The sequence below is a fragment of the Pelodiscus sinensis genome, chromosome 8 (assembly GCF_052426305.1).
Source record: "Pelodiscus sinensis isolate ZL-2025 chromosome 8, ASM5242630v1, whole genome shotgun sequence".
Taxonomy (NCBI): domain Eukaryota; kingdom Metazoa; phylum Chordata; order Testudines; family Trionychidae; genus Pelodiscus; species Pelodiscus sinensis.
Window position 1 is genome coordinate 4,500,861 of NC_143059.1, and position 18,704 is coordinate 4,519,564.

General features: G+C 41.0%; 1 protein-coding gene across 7 annotated transcripts in view; it reads left to right on the plus strand.

The window, feature by feature from the left end:
- Positions 1-18,704, plus strand: part of MAPK8 (mitogen-activated protein kinase 8) — an 80,543-nt gene that overhangs the window by 31,126 nt on the left and 30,713 nt on the right. For 5 of the 7 annotated variants that reach the window (XM_075934656.2, XM_075934651.2, XM_075934657.2 and 2 more), the window contains 2 exons: positions 11,818-11,913; positions 17,542-17,708. In XM_075934656.2, coding sequence (XP_075790771.1) covers positions 17,587-17,708 — 122 coding nt within the window. In that variant the 5' untranslated portion in view covers positions 11,818-11,913; positions 17,542-17,586. Of the gene's footprint in view, positions 1-11,817; positions 11,948-17,541; positions 17,709-18,704 lie in introns of all 7 variants that reach the window. The other 2 variants (XM_075934654.2, XM_075934655.2) reach the window with 2 other exon arrangements.

The window sequence follows — 18,704 nt, forward strand, 5'->3', positions numbered from 1 at the left end:
AGCAGGAAGCCTGCTAAAAAACCTGTGGGTCCCCTAGATGATCGAGCTATAAAAGGAGCAATCAAGGACGATAAAGCCATTGCGGAGAAACTAAATGATTTATTTGCTTCAGTCTTCACGGCTGAGGACGTTGGGGAGATTCCCAAATCTGCACCATCCTTAGTGGGTGATGAATCTGAGGAACTGTCACGGATTGAAGTGTCATTAGAGGAGGTTTTGGAACAAATAGAAAAACTTAATGTTAACAAATCTCTGGGACCGGATGGCATTCATCCAAGGGTTCTAAAAGAACTCAAATGGGAAATTGCTGAGCTATTATCTGTGGTTTGTAACCTATCGTTTAAATCAGCTTTCGTACCTAATGACTGGAAGGTAGCCAACATGACACCAATATTTAAAAAGGGCTCTAGAGGCGATCCTGGCAACTACAGACTGGTAAGTCTAACTTCAGTACCGGGCAAATTAGTCGAAACAATAGTAAAGAATAAAATTGTGAAGCATGTAGAAGAACATAATTTGTTGGACAAAAGTCAGCATGGTTTCTGTAAAGGGAAATCCTGTCTTACTAATCTATTAGAGTTCTTTGAAGGGGTTAACAAGTATGCGGATAAGGGGGATCCAGTAGATATAGTATACTTGGATTTTCAGAAAGCCTTTGACAAGGTCCCTCACCAAAGGCTCTTGTGTAAATTACATGGCCATGGGATAAGAGGGAAGGTCCTTTCTTGGATTGAGAACTGGTTAAAAGACAGGAAACAAAGGGTAGGAATAAATGGTAAATTTTCAGATTGGAGAGGGGTAACTAGTGGTGTCCCCCAAGGGTCAGTCCTGGGACCAATCCTTTTCAACTTATTCATAAATGATCTGGAGAAAGGGGTAAGCAGTGAGGTAGTAAAGTTTGCGGATGATACCAAACTGTTTAGGATAGTCAAGACAGAAGCAGACTGTGAGGGACTCCAAGAAGATCTCACCAAACTCAGTGATTGGGCAGCAAAATGGCAAATGAAATTTAATGTGGATAAGTGTAAAGTAATGCACATTGGGAAAAATAACCCCAACTATACGTACAGTATGATGGGGGCTAATTTGGCTACGACAAATCAGGAAAGGCATCTTGGAGTTATCGTGGACAGTTCTCTGAAAACTTCAAGGCAGTGTGCAGCAGCGGTCAAAAAGGCAAATAGGATGCTAGGAATTATTAGGAAAGGGATAGAAAATAAGACCCAGAATGTCTTACTGCCCCTGTATAAAACTATGGTACGCCCTCATCTTGAATACTGTGAACAGATGTGGTCTCCTCACCTCAAAAAAGATATTTTAGCCTTGGAAAGGGTTCAGAAAAGGGCAACTAAAATGATTAGGGGTTTGGAACGGGTCCCATATGAGGAGAGGTTAAAGCGACTGGGACTTTTCAGTTTAGAAAAGAGGAGACTGAGGGGGGATATGATAGAGGTATATAAAATCATGAGGGGTGTGGAGAGGGCCGATAAAGAAAAGTTCTTCTATTTAGGGAACTAATAAATAACTAGAGGACACCAAATGAAATTAATGGGGAGCAGGTTTAAAACTAATAAAAGAAAGTTCTTCTTCACACAGCGTGTAGTCAACCTGTGGAACTCCTTGCCAGAGGAGACTGTGAAGGCTAGGACTATAATAGAGTTTAAAGAGAAGCTAGATAATTTCATGGAGGGTAGGTCTATTAAAGGCTATTAGCCAGGGGATAAAATGGTGTCCTTGGCCTCTGTTTGTCAGAGGCTGGAGAGAGATGGCAGGAGACAAATCGCTTGATCATTGTCTTCGGTCCACCCTCTCTGGGGCACCTGGTGCTGGCCACTGTCGGTAGACAGGATACTGGGCTAGAAGGACCTTTGGTCTGACCCAGTACGGCCGTTCTTATGTTCTTATGTTCTAGTGAGTTTAGAATTTATTACTGAAATCAAGATGCCTCTTCATAGCATGACGCTACAGATGGGACTTGAGCGGTCCTGAACCACAGAGTTTGCTGTTCCAGAGAAGGTCAGGGCACTTCTGGCTGTGAGCCCTGGCCAGTGGGGTCTGCTCCTGGCCCAGTTGAGGCTGTGCTATTGACCACCGGCAGTCTTGCTGCCTCCAGCCCTTCTGAACCTGGCCAGCCGGGGCTTTCTGGTCCAGCAATATCCATGGTCCTCCCAGATGTTGCCGGACCAGAGCGTCCCAGATTTGAGGTTCAACCTCTACAAAATTTCACCATTTTTCTTCACAGATCAGTATTAAAATATAATGTAAAACTTATTCTTGCTGATATAATAAACATTTTAACTGTCTAAGGCATAGTTTTTTCTTTAAGCAGTGCCATTAACTACAGATGCATCCTGCATGTACATGCGTGAAACAAATTTATTTGCTGTGTTGAAGTTTTTGTTACAGTGGAAAAAAATTACAATATTAGTACTCTGTAGGCTAAATAGATAAGTTGTTTTTTTTAGCTGAAGAGGAAGAGATATGAAATTAGAAATTAATAGATAACATTATTTTTTTGTGGGGGGGGGGAGGAAACAGTTACAAATAATAAAACAACATGTCTGTAACCTTGGAGAACTGTCTAAATGTGTCTAAAATACCGTGAGCTCAGGGATAATGACTCTTAGTCAAAGTGCAGGATAACAAATGGTGTTTTGTAGGTATCCTAGCTTATAAGAGGTCTACTCCCAGTTTGAATTGATAAAAGAGAAATGCAAAAAAAATTTTCATCAAGATTTAACTAGGTCTGCCAGTTGATTTAACCAAAAATTCCAGAACCCCGTTTCTCTCCCTCCCTCCAAAAAAAAACAAAAACAAAAAACACACTGGGGAAAAAATTCTGTTGAGGAATTGTTGGAGCTGTGGGAGAGGATTGAGGAGACCAAAGTTGTTGGGGGAAAAAATAAAAACATTTTAGGTGTCCGGTATTTTCTGAATTTTTTTACCGGCCAGGAGGCGAAAATACCGGACTGCCCAGGTCAATATCAGACACCTGACAACCCTAGATTTAACCTAGGAAACAGCAAGTTTGCTGTGCTATTTTTAACTGTGGAAAGAGTTCATTATTGGGAGGGAGGTGGGGGTGAAGTGCATATTCATATGCCTTGCTGCAATACGGACAGGGACTTCCTAGCTCTTTCTCATGGAAGGCATACTGGTTTGAATAGAACATTTACTTCCTGCTTGCAGTGTTGGTTTTGGGTAACCCTAATGCTTCCAAAATAAGAGTCCACAAACTTTCATAGTGGAGAGTGTCTCTTGTGGACACAACCCCTCCTACTTGCCAGTGCATGGACCCACCTCCCTTCCTGCATGGATTGCATAACATTCCTGTGTATGTTACATTAATCACTGAGAAAAGTAGTACTAGGGAAGTATTGTCTGATGCCACATAAAAGCTAGTACTAACAGCTGGCACCATGTGACCAATCAACTCATTGGGTGGACTGTGGTTGGGTTCAACTGTTCTAACAGTCAAATTATTATTTCCATTAAAAAAATCATGGTATAGTGCTAACTTGACTTTCAAGTTGTTTATAACAGTGTTTCTCAACCTTTTTTTTTATAAAGTACCCCTTTAAAAAAATTATAAGCACCCCCATTACCTACAGTTTTCACACACACAATTTTTTTTTCTACCATTGCAACACATTTGTTTAAACAACTTAATCGTAGCTGGGCAGGCGATGAAATTTTTGGGTGTAGAAAGTACAAAAATAATAAAGCATTGTAAAACTTAAAACAAAAATTTAGTTTTCTCCAAATTTCAGTTGTGTTGATGAACCCCCCAGATTTCTCTCGAGTACCCCTGGTTGAGAAACACTGGTTTATAGGACTATTCTGCCTTGAGAAGGTCTGACGTGTAGTACCTGTTATACGTGGGTTTCAAATCATTTCACCAACAACTAGTTTAGCTTTAACTCTGCAAGTTGGGACAGGAATTCATAGTATAAGGATCACTTCATCCCCAGATTAAATACAATTACCTCTGGCTATGTTCCACTGCAGAAGTGGCATTATTATGTGGGTGGGAAGGAGGGTTTTCTTGGGCTTTCACTCAAAATGTACCAGATTTAATTGTTGGAGCTGCTATGAATTGTTTTATGATCCTAATTTAGGGCTTGTCTGTATAAACAATTGGACTGTATCAGTCTTCCCTCCAGTAGCCTGCTGCCATGTAACTGTTCATTGCTGATGGTGCATTAACAATTTGTAAATGTGCTTTGAGCATGTCACATTTACTGTTGTCTGATTATTCATGTAAAGAAGCCCTTAACGGGGTACATATTTTTTTTTTATGGAGGCACTGATCTCTGTAGTTTAAGGTGAGTTGTATTTGAGTTTGGATTTCTGCTTTGTTTATGAAATACAACATATTCTTGCCATAATTATAGAACTTTTTTGAGAATGTACAAGTTACTCTGTGGAATAGTTTGTTAATTTCAACTCAAAATGGGCCCTTTAAGTTAGCTCTACTTTTATAGAGACAAGTTGAGACCAAAAATATAATAAGACTCATTCCGTATAATTAAGGCTCACTAAAAATTCATGCATAGGAATCCTATTGAAAATATTGGGTTGTAATTAAGCTAAGTTGTTACTTACGTCATGTGTGTTATATTAGTGCCTAATGACCATTCAAGAATGGGCCCTTACTGACGTGTGCACTGTACAGACATAGACTAGTAGTGCTTCCAGCCCCTATGAGCTTACAATGTAAAGACCTGTATTGCTAATTGACATCATTGAAGGGTAGAGACATCTTTAAACCTTTACTTTAAACCTTAACATCTTTGAGTCTCTTTTAAAGTTAGCCTTTTGTAATTTTACTGAAAGCAAGTGTTATAGATGTGGACATTCAGTGTCCATGTAATGTTATTTTACCCATACGTTATTGATGCATGCACTCAACTTAATTTCATCTGGAAATATAAAAGTGGGGTGGGGAATTATTCAACCATCCATAGCCTCCTGCCGCAAAAGTGAATACCAGCTAATCTTATTGGAATAGATGCACAGTTGGCAGCATGTCTTAAAGATTTTCAAGGGAAAATTCCCAAATACAATGGGATGTTCCTGGCCATTAGTTTACAAATATTAACTTAATTTTTAAAAGGGAATGCAATAGTTGCCCCCTTAACTGGGGAGGTTAGCAAACGCTGATTTTTTTGAACGTGTAACCACTGAATTTTTCAGCGGTTAAACATTTACACGCGGGGGGACAGGCAGATGCTGGTGCTCGGACTTTTAAGCCGCATACCAGTTCCCATGGAGCCACCTGCTCCCTCTTTGCTGCCTCCCACAGAGGCAGCAGCATGGGGTGGGCAGGCGGGAGCTGGTGCTCTCAGGGGAAGTTGGCTCAAAAGGTGTCTCCTCATGAGCACCAGCTCCCACAGAGCTGCCTGCTCCTGTTCTGCTGCCTCTGACAGAGAGGTAGCAGTGCAGGGGATGAGGACAGCAGACAGGAGCTGGCTGCTGTGGGAGGCAGGGGACACTGGCTCCTGCCTTCCTTTGCTGCTTATCTTTTTTAGGATCAACCACAGTTTGAGCGTACAGAAAAAACAAAACCATTGACAGATTGTTGCCTTGAGAACCGAGCCATTAAGTCCAGTAAGTACCACTAATGGTTCTCACTAGAAATCAGATTAATAAGCACGTTTACACTTCGTATTTCAAACTTCACATACAAGAATGATACATGCAAACCAATGGAATATACCTATTTGGGGATGATAGGCTCTTCAATGATAGGTTACTTGCTCTGGCATGGAGCAGCCTCCTATCGCCGCTCCCCCAACAACAGGGGCTGCTGCTTTGGAGAAGCCTCTATCTGTGGCAGGCCCAGGCTCGCTGCATAGAGAGGCTGATCCTTGGGATTCTTGAGCAGCCCCTGTCCATGGGAAGATCGCCTCCACGGACCAGGGCTGCTGCAGCAGAGCAGCCCCTGTCTGTGTCGAGCCTGGGCCTGCCGTGGACAGAGGCTGCTCCGCAGCAACTTCCCCTGCTCCCCATCCTCCAAAAGAGGCAGCGGAGCTGGTGGGGGAAGGGGGATGGAGCCGGAGCTGGAGGAAGATTGCTTTTAAGCCGGCTGCCTCCAGCACTGGCTCCTGCCTCTCCCTCTTCTCCCCCCCCCCCCCCCCCGCCTACTGAATACTGTGTACAGATGTGGTCTCCTCACCTCAAAAAAGATATTTTGGCCTTGGAAAGGGTTCAGAAAAGGGCAATTAAAATGATTAGGGATTTGGAACGGGTCCCACATGAAGAGAGGTTAAAGCGACTGGGACTTTTCAGTTTGGAAAAGAGGAGACTGAGGGGGGATATGATAGAGGTCTATAAAATCATGAGTGGTGTGGAGAGGGCCGATAAAGAAAAGTTATTTGTTAGTTCCCATAATAGAAGAACTAGAGGACACCAAATGAAGTTAATGGGTAGCAGGTTTAAAACTAATAAAAGAAAGTTCATCTTCACACAGCGTGTAGTCAACCTGTGGAACTCCTTGCCAGAGGAGGCTGTGAAGGCTAGGACTATAACAGAGTTTAAAGAGAAGCTAGATAATTTCATGGAGGATAGGTCCATAAAAGGCTATTAGTCAGGGGATACAAATGGTGTCCCTGGCCTCTGTTTGTCAGAGGCTGGGGAGGGATGGCAGGAGACAAATCGCTTGATCATTGTCTTCGATCCACCCTGTCTGGGGCACTTGGTGCTGGCCACTGTCGGCAGACAGGCTACTGTGCTAGATGGACCTTTGGTCTGACCCAGTACGGCCGTTCTAAAAAAAAACAAAAAAAGTTCATGGAGCTGGCTTGCGCGGAGAGCCAGCTTAAAAGCCAGCTGTTGCCTGCCTCCCTCACCCTCCTCCCTGCTGCCTCTTTCTCAGAGGCAGCAGTGTGGGAGTAGGTGTGGGGCACCAGCTCCTACCTCCTCCACTTCCCCGGATTGTGTAGTTGATAGGATTAACTGATAAATCCAGGCTTTTCAGTGAATCATGTAAGCAACTACATATTGACATCCCTAGCTAATTCTTCCTTCCGCTACTAGCTACCACTTCTTGGGGAGAACTTTTTCTGTTTATATAGGAAGTGCCTATGCCACAGTAGCATAGCTGCAGCAGTGCAGCTGAAACATCAGTAGAATAGTGTAGGGATGTAAGCAACTAGTCAAGTAATTACTCGACTGAGTCACTTCCCTCCCTTGCTGCCTCTGTATCAGAGGCAGCAAGAGCAGGGAACAGGAGCCAGTGCTGGGGGAAGCCATCTTAAAAGCCGGTTCCCTCCAGCACTGTCTCCGCAGGGGGTCAGAGGAGGCAGAGGTGCAGTGGAGGACCCGGCATAAGCCGGGACTGAGCAATATCGGCTCGCACTGAGTCCCAGATGCTGCACCTCTTCTTTTTAAATGGAAGAGCTGCCAGGCTCGTACTATATTTTAAAAGCAGAGGCGCAGCATCTGGGACCTGGCAGGAGCCAGGACTCAGCTGTCCCAGCTTGTGCTTGGTCCAAGACCGCTGCAGCTCTGCCTTTAAATGTAGCTTTAAAAAGCAGAGCCACAGCAAGCCCCCTTATCAACTAATTGAGTAGTCAATGACAATTCCGTCAGCTACTCAGTTTACTAACCGCTATTTAACGTCCCTAGAATAGAGATGCCTGAAAATGAATCTGGGAGAGATTTAATTGAAATAGTGACCCAGTTGTCTCCAATTAGCTTTTGAGATCCACTGAGACCACAGTAAAAGGTGTCATGGCTGCAGATAGCAGCAAACAACACATTTCATTGTTTTGATCTTCTTTTTTGGAGATGGTGTCAAAAGCTGTGAATCATTTGGGGGTGGGAGGGAGTGCCTGGTGATCTTACTTTTGGCCTATAAAATAATTAAAATTGCTATGAGCACTCATGTTTAATGACCCTTAGATGTATAAGAGTGTTTCCTAAACTTGATGCAGGGTTTAACAGTAGTTAATTTTTTTCTATCAGATATTAATTTTTTACTGGAAATGCTGACAACATTTATATTTACGTTATTTTATATTTCAAAAATGGTTTGAGATGACCATATTCAATCTCACTTGCACAAGGAAGATGCTCTAATCTTCGTAATATAGTCTGTGTGGGGTGTTGTCCTGCAGTATTAGATTAATGCAGTTCTTCAGATTAGTTAGTCTTTAAAATGTAACATTCCTGATGGAATTTGAACATATGTTGAAGAAAGAGAAAGGCAAAATGTTTTCAGAAATTAATCAGTTTTTGCTTCCTGGATGCTTTGTCTATGGCACCTTTTTATCACCTGTATTGAACCCAACTTGTCTGAAGTCGGCAGGAAAAGCTCAGCAGTTGCCATGTAGGTAGAGCAAGATGTGTTTGTTGGGTCCCTCCCCATCATAACCAGTGACAACACTCTGCAGACTCCCTGCTGCTGATGGCAAATATGTTAGCTTTCTTATTAATATGACAAAATTAATTTCACATTTTTTCTTTCTTCCCATATGTGCTTCTATAAATATCACTTGAAAATGGAACAGAATCTTAAACTTTAAAGAGGCAAGTTTATCTGATATTAGAGATGTAAAAATATAAAAAAAAATTAACCACGTAACTGATCAAAATTCTATCAGTTACACGGTTAACCAGGGGCTGTAACAGCGTCCTCCCCCATGGTACACCCTCCATGGAGGACAGCTCTGGCCAGACTGGGCACCAGTTACCTGGTTACCCATAGCCATCACCTGGTAATGGTGATGCTTACTGGTTGCCCATTTACATCCCTACTTGATATATAGTTGAACTGCATTAGCTAACAAATGAAGAAAACTAGCTGTAGAATTTAAAGAAGAATTTAAAGTCTGCCTGTTTATCGACTGACTACCTGTTTGACTGTTATCAAATAGTGTCAGATATCCCAGCAAGAATGTTCTAATGTAGGAAAGACACACTAGGCTGAAGAGGTTGTGGCCTAACTTGTTGACAGCATTAAGATGCCTAATTAAATGTCTTGATTGCTCACTGTATACCATGCTAATACCACCTGTTGGGGAAAAGATGACCTAATTAAAAGTGGAGCACACAACATTTGTTCTGTTTCATATATTCCAAGCCCAGAAGAAACCATTATGATCATATAGTCTGACTTCTTGTATAACATGAGCCAGAGGCCCTCAACCTTTCCAGACCCCTCTACCTCTTCAGGAGTCTGATCTCTCTTGCTTACCCCCAAGTTTCAGATCATTTAAAAGTTACTAACAAATCAAACATAAAAATGCAAGTGTCACAGCATGTTGCGGTTGAAAAACTTGTTACTTTTAGGGATGTTAAAATGCGTTTATTTAGGTAAACACGTAATCGCTGAGAATTTCAGCTGTTTGACATTTATATGCTGGGGGAGGTGATTACATGCTTACATGCCAGGGGATGCAGCACCCCAAGAGCTGGTGCTCACAGGGAGCCAACTTTTAATTAGGCTCATCCGTTCACCATTTAAACATGTATACTATCACATCCATAAGTTTCACACACCCCTTTTTTTGCTAGACTGAAGAGTCCATTATCAAATATTTGTTCCTCATGTAACTACGTATAAATTGTAATCATCACCCCCTAACCTCTCTTACTAAATAGAAAGACTCAAGGAACTCAATCACTAAGTCAGGTTTTCTAATCCTGCTCTTCTTTATGTGTATATCTTTGTATAGCAGACAATTTACTAGGTAGTCTAAACAAACTAAAAGACATGCTGTCTGCCCCAAAGAGTGTACCCTCTAGACTGAGTAGGCAAAGATACAGAAATTAATTCAGGAAGGGAGATGTGCTTCACAGTTATTAAATTTCATCCCCCAACACAAAGTGAAAGCTAGTTAAGCTGCTTGAAGAGTTAGCCTGCTGCCTGCCTAGTAAAAGTGCATTGAAATGACTTTTATGATTGGTATGTTTTTATTTGTTTAATTGAAAGTGTTCGGTCTTGGGTAGCATTCATCTTTAAATGCTAATCTAACAGTGCTAAAAAAGTATTAATTTTTAGAACTTCATGTCATAGATAAATGACAAAGTTAAAATAATTAAGGTTACTTTGTTGTAATTATGCTCAAGTAAGGCTAAGCCTGGTGGAGAGACCATAAAGTCTTAACTCTTTTTTGTTATTGTTTTAGTAAATATCACTTTAAAATATTTGAGTGTTTTTGACATGAAAAGATTATGATGTAAAGAAGTGGGATTTGTTTTTATTTGGGGAAGAAGAGCCTAATACAGAACCAGACTCTTGATGCATGTTTTTTTAAAAAAGGGTATGAGTCTTGAAACTGTTAGGAGGAATTTGGCATAGCTGACCAGTATATGTCAGACATCTATTAAAAGTTGATATTATAAGAGTCCAGTGACAGGTAGGATGCATACTGAAATGGGATTAGAACAGGGATGAGATAAGAGCACAGTACTAAATTCTGTGGAATCAGCAGGGTTGTGGATTAAAGAATTAAATAAAAACAGGCACCCAGTCAAGAGTAAGAACTGGAAGTGTTTGCATGCAAATACAAGAAATGTAAAAGGAAAAAAAGGTAAACTAGGGTGTCTGGTGACGGACAAGGATCTTAATACAACAGGCATGTGGAAACTTGGTAAATTGCCAACAAACAAACAAACAAAAAACCACCACCCAAAATAAAAAACAAAACACAGTGATATGGTGCAGCATGTGGTATTACAAACTATCCAGGAAAGACACAGTAGGCTGAAGCGGATGAGGAGCAGTGCAGTATCTAAAGGGCTCCATAGAATCTAATGGAATAAAAATTCTGAGTGAAGATGACCACACGGTGGAATCTATCTAGATACAAATAAATTGTAAAAATGTTAATCTATCCATAGGGCTATACTACTCACTTCTGTCCTGAGTGATACAAATTATATAAACTGTAGTGTAGACATAGCATAGATTAGTTGGGACTAGGGATGTTAGGTATAGTGTAATTGAATAGTCGTGTAACTGCATGAAATCTTAGCGGTTACATGACTATTTGATAGTCCTGGGGGGGGGGGGGAGGACAGCAGTCAATGCTCTTTAGCCCTACTCCTGGGGAGCCCTCTGCCACCCTCACGCTGCTGCCTCTATCAGACTGGCCGGTGCTGCTGGCCAGCAGCTATTTGCCGAGGCGTTTGCTGCCCCCCAAGGTCATTTATCTTCCTGTGTTTGCTGCCCCCCTGTGGTCATGAGTGAGTATAACTCCCTACTCTCACACCTCTCCCTTTCAGTTTGAAGTGAAATAATTGCATTCCAGAGGCATCCCAAACCCTCACCTTGCTTTAAGTTGTGAAAAGAGGAAGCTGCATACCAGATTTGATAGTCCTAGTTGTTGCTGTTTAGGAGGAGTTCTTGAACAGACAGACTCAGAGGAACAGACAGATGCACTTCTGTAAAAAATATCTATATAGATATATAGGTATGACTAAGATGAAACATTAACAGTGGAAAGTAGAGCTAAAGTTGGTTGATACATGTCGTTAGATGGAAATATTTCTATCAAGATCTGTCACACTGCATGCTAGTTTTTGTTTGTTATGATGTGCTTAGTTTGACTTCCAAAGTGCCTATTAATATGAAGTTTCTGATTAATTCTTTCAACCACTTATCTTCTGCACAGGATTTGAAAGTAATCCCTTCCCTGAAGTGTTGGTTTATTGAGCATGCAGGATATGTTCAGCTTCACTGAAAGCAGGAGAGCCAGGGCTGTTTATTTTTAGTGGCTTATTTCTTGTATTTCTCCCACTAAACAATTTAATGTATTATCAAAGTCAGTGCTGCAAAAAGGCTCACCACCATCTCATTTTCTTACTCAGTTCCCAGGGCTTGAAAATAAAATTGAATGATTAGAAGACAGCCAGCAGAGGAACGTTTGAGATTCCAAGTCTATGAAGGCCTACATTTGGAGCAAGGTACCCTTGGTGCTTGGGAAGCAACAGAATCAAAGTGGGTTTTGCATTTTGATTTGAAAAATAGATGCCGTATACCTTGATAATATGGAGATTTGTCAGTAGCAATAGCGCTACTTGACACACAGTGTGAATGTACTATAAAACTCAGCCTTGTTTGAAAACCATAGCTCGGTAGGGTTCTTTAATTGACAAAAGAACTGATTAGGTATTTGTACATCTAAAGGAATTGACTGAACTATAGATTAGCCTGAATAAAGGAAAGGGGTAGAACATTTCTGGGTTCTGTTCTGTTTCATTCAGGTAGAACGCAAGCCTCTCATATCATTTTAAAGACTCCAGTAGAGAGGATTTTAACTTTTAGGACAATATTATTGTACTAAAGAATACAGTAGTTCGAGAGGGATAGCTCAGTGGTGTGAGTGTTGGCCTGCTAAACCCAGGGTTGTGAGTTCAATCCTTGTGGAGGCGATTTGGGGCAGAAATTGTCAGGGATGGTGCTTGGTCTGCTGAAGGCAGGGGACTGGACTCAATCTTTCAAGGTTCCTTCTAGTTCTAGGAGATAGGCAATCTCCACTCCCTAGAATTATTGTATTTATTTTGCAGTGTTACTTAAATGCTAATTTGTTCTTTACCTATTTGTTTCTCTTTTGGTTTTCCAATGCTAAAAGTCAGGATTGATTATGAAATTAAACTAACATTTTTTCAACAGGGTGCAGGCACACTTAATTACAGTTGGCTGGTTGTCAGTGAAACATCTCCTTCAGACACCTACCCAATTCTTTTTTTAAACCGGAATCATAATTATGCTTCTGGTGCCATAAATGTATTATATTTTGTGTGGAATTAACAGATAGTCATATAATCCTTGAGATTTGAAAGCATTAGGGGCATTTCTGAATTACTTAACTATTACTCCAGATTGTGAGGCAACATGTCAACAATTGCTTTGGGGAACATTGGATTAGCTCTGTTAAAACTTTAAACAAAACCTCTTTGGGTAGGATTAAAAGATTTTGAATTTGAAAACTAATTGTTTAATCTTTTATGTATTAAACTAGAAGATTTACCCAGTGTTGCTAGGTCCTTAACTCAATTTTTGTTTTTTGGAAAATAAAATGAAAATGCACAGGCTTGATTTGAATCATTGCTTTGGGGTGTGACTGGGGTTGAGGTGTTCAGTATGCAGGCTGCCCTGGGAAGAGAGGACTACCCTAGCCCTCTCTCATCTCAGCATCTTGGGGCTAGGTGAGCAGCGCCTCTCCATGGTTGCTGCAGCTTCAGCGGGCACAGCCGAGGGAGGGGTGCATGTCCCCTAGCTGGGGCAGGTCGAGGTTCATCTGCCCCCTGAACTCACTAGGCAGAGTGAAGAAGGCAGCAAACTGTTCACTTTCCCCTTCACTCCTTGTTGAAGAGGAACGGCTCAGGCTCACTGATTAACCGTGTAAACGGTTACACGTTCACATCCCTACAATGTAGGGGAATAGTTTATAGCTGACAATACTTTTAACAATGAAGCCATAAAATACATTGTATATATGGTGGTTCCAGAGGACAGTAATTGTTGCGTAGGGCAAAATGTTCATGTACCCATTTTCCATGCAGTGACTTAGCCTGCTTTGGGTTTTTAAGTGCCTACAGATTTTTATTTCATTCTTTAGTTTTAAGTATTACACTGAGGTTAACCGGAGCCATTTCTCTAGTCCATCTGTGATATTATTTAAATAATGAATCTGGGTTGTAATATCTGTTGGAATCCTTGTTTTAGTAGTGAGATGGTTGGTGACAGATGGTTAAAAGGTTCAAAAAATCCACGCTTTCACTTGTGCAAAATGAATGCAAACAGGTTCCTAGTAATTAATATTAATTGCAGCTAAAAGCTAGTTTTGTGTCTGAGACTAAAGTTTGACTTATCAGTATCTCAGATTACCAGAGGTCCAGAAAGGACCATTGTGATTATCATCTGACCTCCTGTATAACAGAGACCATATTTAGCATCTCTGTGGTAACAGCTGCTAACAGAATAGTAATTTTCAGTGGTTTACCTGTACTATAGTTTTATCAGATGGAGTACCTAGTTCAGTGTGGTCATTGTGTCACTACGCTCAGCGCTATACAAAACAACATCCCAGTGTCTGGGAGCTTACAAGACACAAGAACAAAATGCATGAAAACCGCACCTCACTGAGACCTGACTGCAGGTTGCCGAATTGATAAATTCATACCTGCCAGTCAGAGTTAACAATGAGGTGGCTTTTAGTACATCTTCTACTGACATAAGCACTTGGTTGCCAACATATCTGATATACAGACAGCTTTTAGTAAATACCCAATGTGTGGTAATTCTAACAGCAGTCCCATCAGTCTAGAGCATACAATGCATGAGGCTAATTAATGCTCTCCTTCTGTAGAGACTGTCCAGTTTGGCCAATATACATGGTAAAAGGGGCATTGCTGGCACTTGATGGCATAGATCACATTAGTGGATGTGTAGTTGTACGAGCCTCTGATGTGATGGTTAATGTGGTTAGGTCCTGTGATGATAATGCCTGTTTAGATATGTGGACAGAGTTGGCATTGGAGTTGATTGCATGGGTGGATTCCTGGATCAGTCTGATGGAAGTGGCTGCGTGATTATTGGTGTTATAAGGAGGAGGGAGAAAAGTTGTTCTCCTTGGCCTCTGATTATATGAGAAGAAGCTTTTTGGGTGTGATTAGGGGAGCAAGTTGTCCATCAGAGAAGCTAGCAAGGAAGCTGTTCCTTTAGTGGAGGTGGAGATGGCATAATAGTGAGGAAGAAGGGACAGACTTTAGAGACTGCTGTATAGGAAGAGGCAACAAAACTGTTGCCACCCTGTATGTGGCTTGGGGGAAGTGGAAAGTGCGGTGACACCAAGCCTGGAAGACAGGATAGCGGGATTGACAGGGGAGAGAGGTTGGCGAGAGGAGTGGGATGAGCCCACTGCTCACTCTACTTGGTAAGCAAACCATAGTGTGGATGGAGGCTGACCAACAAGGGAGATGTGGGAGGAGTTGCTCTACGGCGTGGTCTGAAGCCAAATGAGCAGGTGAGATGAACTGGGAGAGAGAGAGACCAAAGACAAAACCTTGATGGGCATTTACAGAGTGGGGGAGAGAAGTCATTGATGGAATCATGTACTGTGGGCCTAAGGGAAGTAAATACAAGTCCTAGGCTTCTGCCTCCATTCTTTGTTTACAATATGGGCTCAGGAATTGTATACAGTTTTCCTTTCCTGTCTCTCTGACAGTTGTCTGCTCTAAGGAGGTATTCCATAGAACTTCTCCATCCTGTTAGGGGAGCTGACATCAACTCCTGTAGTTAGTGAATTGAGCCTTTGGGGTTTGTGTAACAAAGCTAGTTTCACAAGCCCTTCTTCTCAGACAGATGATGCCCATCACAGAAGTTTATTTTAGATTATATAATATACTAAATCATTTATAAACACATCATTTTAGTCCTCTCTAATTCCCTTTATTTTATTGCAGCTGGTAGCTAAATTGAATATAGATCATCTGAGAACAGAATTTGCTGAACTTCTACATTCTTAGAGAATTCTAATTTTAGAACACTTATTTTAATGAACTACACCAAATGTATGACTTCTATGTAAATAATCAGACTAACAACAAACACCATTTTCTGATTTTTCTCTCTGAAGAAAACATTGTTCCCTTTTTCAAGTGGCTTTTAAAATAAAGCAAGTATACATAATACAAATAAATAACCAGGAATGGTGCATAAGAGCTAAGACCCTGTTGTTTCTGTTGAGCAGCTGAATAAATTACTAAATTAATAATGTAAAGCATGCTTCTTAGCCATTAGAGGTAAAACACTTCTTGTTCCAGTCAAATGTGAGCGAGGTTTTAATATTAGGTTAGTAATGCATATTAAAAACATAATCCCAGCTATCCATATAAAATGATGTGGCCTGCATTCGCTATTAACATTTGAGAGCGATCTTGGCATCATTGTGGATAGTTCTCTGAAAATATCCACTCTGTGTGCAGTGGTAGGCAAAAAAAGCAAACAGAATGCTGGGAATCATTAAGAAAGGGATACATAATAAGATAGAATATATCATATTGCCTCTGTATAAATCCATGTAATGCCCACATCTTGAATACTGCATGGAGATGTGGTTGCCGCATCTCAAAAAGAAAAAAAGAAAAAAGAGAAAAAGTTGGATTTGGAAAAGGTTCAGAAAAAGGAAACAAAAATGATTAGGGATATGGAATGGCTGCCACACAAGGGAAGAATAAGAAGACTGGGGCTTTTCAGCTTAGAAAAGAGATGACTAAATGGGTATATGATAGAGGTCTACAAAATCACGAGTGGTGTGGAGAAAGTAAAAGCTATTTATTCCCTCCCATAATGAAAGAACTAAGATCATGCAATTAAATTAATAGGCAGCAGGTTTAAAATAAAAAAAGGAAGTTTTTCTTCACGCACCATATTGTCAGCCTGTAGAACTTGCTGCCAGAAGATGTTGTGAAGCCAAAGAAGGCTTTAAAAAGAACTAGATTGATGGACCTAACCTCCATGAATCTATGACTCTTATCCAGGATGGGTAGGGATGGTGTCCCTATCCTCTGTTTGTTAGGGCTGGGAATGGGTGACGGGAGATGGATCACTTGTTGATTACTTGTGTTCATTTCCTCCGGGGCACTTGGTATTGGCCACTGTTGGAAGACAAGATACTGGACTAGATGCATCTTTGGAGTGACACTTGGGGCCACTGTTTTGTTCCCATGCCCTTCTAAGGACCACTTACTTGGATAATTCCACACAACCTGTATTAAGATTGCACAGTTAGGATTCACGTAAAATTAATTTACAACCATGTAGGGGAGAAAGATGAGAAATAGTCATTAATCACAGAGACTGGCAGTGCATAGGATTAAGGTTCGGTAATGTAACCTTAATAGTGGTATTGTCTGGTGGTTTTTTTTTTTTTGTTTTGTTTGGTGCAAATTGAACATAGGGGTCTTTAAGGAATATGCATCCTATGGTAAGACTTCCTTTCTTCCTGTGCAGAAAGATGCAAACTTTCCCTTCCTTTCTCTGATCTTTTTTGTAGTTTATATTTGTCAGACTCTCCTCTGCCCTCCGGTTTTGGCATGTTGTTAAACTCCAGGGCATTTGAAGGTTACTTTTGGTAGGTTAAAAGATAAATCGTACTTCTCTTTCCCTGAAACTCATCAATTTTTCTTCCTGGAACTCTGACTTGCTCAACTCAGTATTTCTGGTTTGTGAATGTTGTACTGTGGTAGGTCCCTATTAGGCAGGATTTAGTTTTTAACCTCAGACTGTATGCTAATAATTTGTTTGTATTGTGATAGTCACTAAGATCACCTTTATCTTGATTGGGACCTTTTTTTTTTTTGTTTAAGGTATACAGGTATGTTCAAAGACACTATCTCTGGTTTGAAAACCTTATAGTATAAAACCTCAGAGTGACAGATCTGGTGCTGTCTTTCTAGAGATGTTCCCCATATAATTGGCAAAAGTGGATCTAGAAGAGAAAATCTTCCAACAAGACAGCTTTTTGTATTTGATACTTAGAAAACCAAAGTTTGCCAATTACAACTATATTTCTTTTTGCTTTACAGATTGTGAGTGAATTTTGGATGAAGTTATCTAACTAACTTGTCGTCATGAGCAGAAGCAAGCGTGACAGCAATTTCTACAGTGTAGAGATTGGAGATTCTACTTTCACTGTACTGAAACGATATCAGAATTTAAAACCTATAGGATCAGGGGCACAAGGAATAGTGTGGTAAGTTTTCTTTAAATTTGAGCATAAATAATCTTCACTTACTTTAGAAGAGAAGATTGAAAGTGTGAGGACTACTGTATTTTCCGGAAAAGTAGGGTAGAGTCATTAGGATGGAGAATGATCTGTAAATGTTTGAGTGAAAGAATTTGATTTTCAAATTGAGGGACTAATTTAATGACATGTAATAGCCCATCCCTCTTGAACTCAACCAGAGCAGTTTGCCTCTAACCTAGAACCTCCCCTCTCATTTGGGTTTCAGATACTGCCAATTATGTGATAGTTTGATTTAGGGATGTTAAATATCAGTTAATTAAATAATTGGTTTCCCAGGGGTGGGGCTGGTAGCCTGTAAGCTCCATCCCCACTCTTGAGGAGCCCCCTACCACTTCACGCCACTGCAGGAGCTGATCCATGAGGGAGGGGGGAGGGCAGCTGTTTTAAAACCAGCTCCCCTCTCAGACTGGCTACCTGTCACCCAGCGCTGCTGTCTCCGATACAGCAGAACTGAACTGGACTCCCTGCCCACTTGGCTCCTAATACACTTTAAAAGCAGAGCTGCAGTGGGGGTAGCTCCCAGACTTGGCATGAGCCAGGAGTGAGCCGGCCAACCTGCTAAAAATTTACTAGTGGTAGAGGGCAGGGGAGAATACATATAGTTCTATAGCATTAACCTATAAGCTTTTGCTTATTGGTTAATCTGTTAATCAACTACACTACTACATCCCTAGTTTGGTACAGTTAGGAAATGTAAATGAGGGTTTGTGAGATTAGGATAGTGCTAAGTATGATATACTGATTTTCCCTGTGTGACTTAACCGAACTCTGCAATGGAGTAGAAGCTAGCATTGTTTGATTGTATAGTCTTGATAGACTACATGTTCACAGTTCTCAGAGTAGCTTGGCGGCATTAACCTGCAGCTGACACTAAATCAGAAGATACTGCAGATACCAAGAGGACATAGAAATGACAAACTGAATGACATTAGCAATGTGGGC